The sequence below is a fragment of the Octopus bimaculoides genome, chromosome 8, assembly GCF_001194135.2.
Source record: "Octopus bimaculoides isolate UCB-OBI-ISO-001 chromosome 8, ASM119413v2, whole genome shotgun sequence".
Taxonomy (NCBI): Eukaryota; Metazoa; Mollusca; class Cephalopoda; order Octopoda; family Octopodidae; genus Octopus; species Octopus bimaculoides.
Genome location: NC_068988.1, coordinates 84,320,481 through 84,325,281, shown reverse-complemented (window position 1 = coordinate 84,325,281; position 4,801 = coordinate 84,320,481). Strand labels below are relative to the sequence as shown.

Here is a 4,801-nt window from a genome sequence, read left to right as displayed (position 1 = left end):
ATAAAGAATTTTAACATTTTGGATTTTATTCATTTGCATGACAAATCATGGAACAGCATATTTTCTTATATATATATATATATATATATATATATATATATATATTTATATAAGCACACAAACACATAAAAATATCATTAAGTTACATTAATACAGTAGCAATCAGTAAGTAAATTATCTAATATTTTGTTGGTGATGAAATAATTTTATGACTGCAAGTTGCATGGATTATTTAACCCTCTTGTTATCATATTTCTGATTAACATGAAATTTTATTGGACGTTTTTAATTTAGAACACTTTAAAAACAGGATGTGTGTATCATGAACCAGGGACAGTCTCAGGCAGGTTGGTATTTAGAGTTAAACCCTTTTTATTAAGCTTAAGGATCCTTAAGGACAAGGCGAGATATATATCCCCATTCTAGGGTACTTTCAACCAAAAATACCTGACACATTTTTCACACAACTGGGTGAACTGAGACAATGAAAATTTAGTATTATACTCAGAACCAACACACTACATCCTCTGATCTACAGATAAGATGCACTATATTTTCTTCCAACCAAGTCTATTGCTACTATTCCAACCTTTGTTCCATTAACTACATATCATCTTCACTGAAGCCCACCTGCTAAACTGTCATTCCTATTTGCAACAGATCAACTTTGTCTTGCAAGTCCTGCAGTAACCACGAGAATCCTGTCTCTGTACATATTTTTTTCTGCAGATATTGAATTACAGCTGTTCAAGCTGAACACTGACTATGTCAATCTCACTGCCCTCAACCCACTAATCCACTCAACCCCACTAATCAACTGGTACTTATTTTATTGACCCTGAAAGAATAAAGGGCAAAGTCAACTTCAGCAGAATTTGAACTAAGAATGCTAAGACGGACGAAATGCTGTTAAGCATTCTGTCTGGTATGCTAACACTTCTACAAGCTCGCCTCCTAAATTAATTATTGAAAATATTAAATGTGTTAAATGAACAACAGCCATAGAGATATAATTTCCATATATACATAATAGACCAATTCCATATTTAGGACATACATACATATAGTAGGATGCTTCAGAAAAATTAGATAACGTTATGCATACATGCTGTCACAATTTAGAGAATATTATATTGACACACTGAATTATGTAACATGTGGCCAGGATACAGGCAGAGACAATTATTACTTATGTATGTGTGGGCAAAAGTTGTGTCTGTATGCAAATATGTGTGTATGTGTGTGTAGGATGAAGTTTCATCTAAAATTAACAGCTGAACTCACCATCTGGGATACTGTAGTCACCTTCCTCTTCTACAATTTCAGCATAATCTGACAAACCTGAAAGTAAACATAATGAAATTATGAAGTTTGTTAATAACATACCTGCCCAGTGCCACCCTCAACTCCTCATTATGATCAACATAATCATCATCACTACCACTCATTCAGTCACCATCTATTTGTCAATATTACTCATCCACCTACATTATGAACTCAATCATCAGCATGCTCATAACAACTGTATTACCACTAACAGCACCATCACCCAACAATACAAGCACTACCATCATGAACCACTAGTGCCATCACCAACATCAACAATACTAGCACCGTAGTGAAAATGGTACACCCCTTCCCACATAACAAAGTGATACGAATCAGTCACTATAAAGTCAGTAGTAGTAGAGTCATTGTATGAATTCTCAGTTGGAGTTGTGTCAGTTATGCGATATATATACAAGTTTGAGTTACCGTCAAGATAGATATTTCAAAGTCATTGTCTTGTGGAGCTATCAACGATAGCATGATTGATGAGTCAAAGGCGTGGAATACCACCACAACATATTAGTGGCGACAAGAATATTACAACACTGACAACAACATACATGTGGACGAGGATCCACATTATAACAGTGGCGACGAGGATATAAAAAATTATGTGGACAACGTTGAAAATAATCTTTTTCACAAGAAAATAAACAATTCATGCCGATGATGTCAAAACATTTTTCTCATGGAGAAATTAAAAACTTGACAGAGGAGTAACAAACATTTTTGTTGTATATATTTTACGAAAAATCTGTAAAATGATGGAAAACTTGATAGAGGGTTCAGTTGAGTTGCAAAAACAGCAACAACAACTCAAAGGAAACAAGAACAACAACAAATGCTACAACAAATGAAGTTGGTAACAGAACTGGAAAATACGTTTTTGCCAGACCATGTAGCAAATTCAATAAATGAATTTGAATATGACTTGGAAGAAGGAATCACTTTCGAGGCATATTACCAAAGATTTGACCAAATTATTGAAGAAGAATGCCAAGACTGGACGGACGAAATGAAAACGTCTAATTCTGAGGAAACTGGTGACGATAGAGCACAAAAAATACTGTAACCTTACATTGAATTTTAGAAATTCTGAAAATGTTCATGGTAGAACATAAAACAATAATGCCTTACCATCCCAGATCAAATGGACAGTCAGAGTGTTTTGTGGACACTTTTAAAAGAGATTTGAGAAAAGCAAGCAAAGAAGCCACAAAGTCACTCTGCAGCAACTCCTAAGGGTATACAGGGTGACATCGAAGCCACAAAGTCACTCTGCAGCAACTCCTAAGGGTATACAGGGTGACATCAAACCCCAATACACCAGCAGAACTGATGTTCGAGAGGAAGATGAAATCAGTTTTTGATAAACTGTTACCTGGTGAGGAAAGAAAAAGTACTAGGAAAAACAATCCAAAATTTTTCAAAATAAGGTGTACATGAGGTTATATAAAAAAGGAAACCTACTGGGAAGAAGGCAAAATTACAAAGTACATAGGAAAAATGATGTACAGAATTAAAAGCAGAAAATATATTGAAAAAAGACACAGAAACCAATTGAAGAAGAGATTCATAGAAAATGAACCAGATAGATTGGAAGAAACAATGGAATGGCTATATAGCACATTCCAGGTACTAACACTGTTACAGGTAGTTGAACCCACGTGTACAAGAGGAAGAAAAAAGGAACGCAGAGTTCTTACAAATAAACACAAAAAAAAAAGGAGGAGTGAATAAAATTACTTGTTTCCCAAAGAAAAAAATAAACTAAAAAGGGAGATGTTGTAGTGAAAATGGTACACCCCTTCCCATGTGACAAAGTGGTATGAACCAGCCACTATAAAGTCAGAAAGTCAGTTGTTGTAGGAGGTCAGTACTAGTAGAATCGTTGTATGAGTTCTCAATTGGAGTCAGTGTCAGTTATGTGATATATAGGAGTTCGAGTTACCGTCAAGGTAGAGGTTTCAAAGTCATTGTCTTGTGGAGCTATCAGCAATAGCACAATGGATGAATCAAAGATAAGATGCAGAGTACCACAACCGTCATCATCACCAACCATACTACAAATATCAACTATACCATCACCCATACCATCAGCAGCAATACTTCCATCACCACTACCATCACCACTACCATTCACATCAGCTGTAGTAGTACTTCCACCACGAACCACAACAACAACACTCCCTTGTTATCAACTACATTCTTCCTTCTGAACATAGATGTACCACCATCCATAACATAAGTTAGTTAGGTATACAATATAATACTCTGTACATTTCCATCTCCACACTCCTGTTGCTTCAACTGCACTGTTTGTTATACAATGAAATTTCTACTGACCCTTACTTATGATCAGTCAGACAAGTTTGGAGTGAAATACTACCAACACACACACACACACACACACACACACACTACTACTATAGAGTAATACTCAAAGTTGTACATACGCTCTGTAGGAGTGAGAGGGTCATTGCCTCTACTGTAGTTACTACCTGATGATTGCTGAATACTGAAATATGAAAGAGAGAGAGAGATGGTCAGAAGTTTTTATATAGAAATGAGAATTTATATAAATAAGTGAACATATTCATAAATGTTAATTTATGAATGTTTTGAATTTATGTCTATTATTTTAGAAGCAAGTTTAAGAATAACAACAGAACAGTGACTGATGGTGGAGACTCAATACTGAAAGTATAGTTAAATAATAAAATTTATTTTGACTGGGATTTTTAAGTTTCACTTGGTAGCTTACTCAACCAGGCTGAATAAGGTGTCAGGCGAAACAGTCAAAATAAATTTAATAATGGACATATTTATATGAAGACATATGGAAATCTTTATATATGAATATATAAATAGGTAAACAAGACATAGTTGAAAATTGAGGTTATGTACACAAACACATAAGGCACACATACATATGACACACAAAGATGTGTGAGGGAGAGAAAATGTTATGCTGACAGGGTTTCTGACTGTCAGCATGAATAGGGCTGGATATAAAGTCTGGTTATAACTAATGTTATAAACAGTGAATTGGTAGAGCTGTTCAAGTGAAAGAAAGAATGCTTTGCATAATCTATTCAAATTCTTTGCATTCTCAGTTCAAATCCCATGAAAGTCAGCTTAAAATTTTATCCTTCCAGGTTAAAAAAAATAATAAAGTGCCAATCCAAGATAATGGAATGGCAGAAGTGTAAGAATGTTGGACTGGACATCTTATATTCCAATCTTTTAGTTTCAAAGTTCAAATCGTGCCATGACACCAGTGTTATCCTTATCAGAGTCTACTCTGTTGCAAGCATTCAAGGCCAAGTCTCCAGTGTGAGGACACCTTCCAGTCTTAGCAAACTGAAGTATCAAGGAACTGAACTCATGACTTGAGTGATCCAATAACCTAGTATATTAACCTCACAGCAATACAAATATATATATATATATATATATATATATATATATA

General features: G+C 34.8%; 1 protein-coding gene across 6 annotated transcripts in view; it reads right to left on the bottom strand.

The window, feature by feature from the left end:
• The window catches only part of LOC106874006 (focal adhesion kinase 1), a 242,624-nt gene that overhangs the window by 85,268 nt on the left and 152,555 nt on the right, over nucleotides 1-4,801 (bottom strand). For all 6 annotated transcript variants that reach the window (XM_052970233.1, XM_052970234.1, XM_052970230.1 and 3 more), the window contains exons 12-13: nucleotides 3,786-3,847; nucleotides 1,285-1,341 (exon numbers count right to left, since the gene is read on the bottom strand). In XM_052970233.1, the coding sequence (XP_052826193.1) occupies nucleotides 1,285-1,341; nucleotides 3,786-3,847 (119 nt within the window). The remainder of the gene's footprint in view (nucleotides 1-1,284; nucleotides 1,342-3,785; nucleotides 3,848-4,801) is intronic.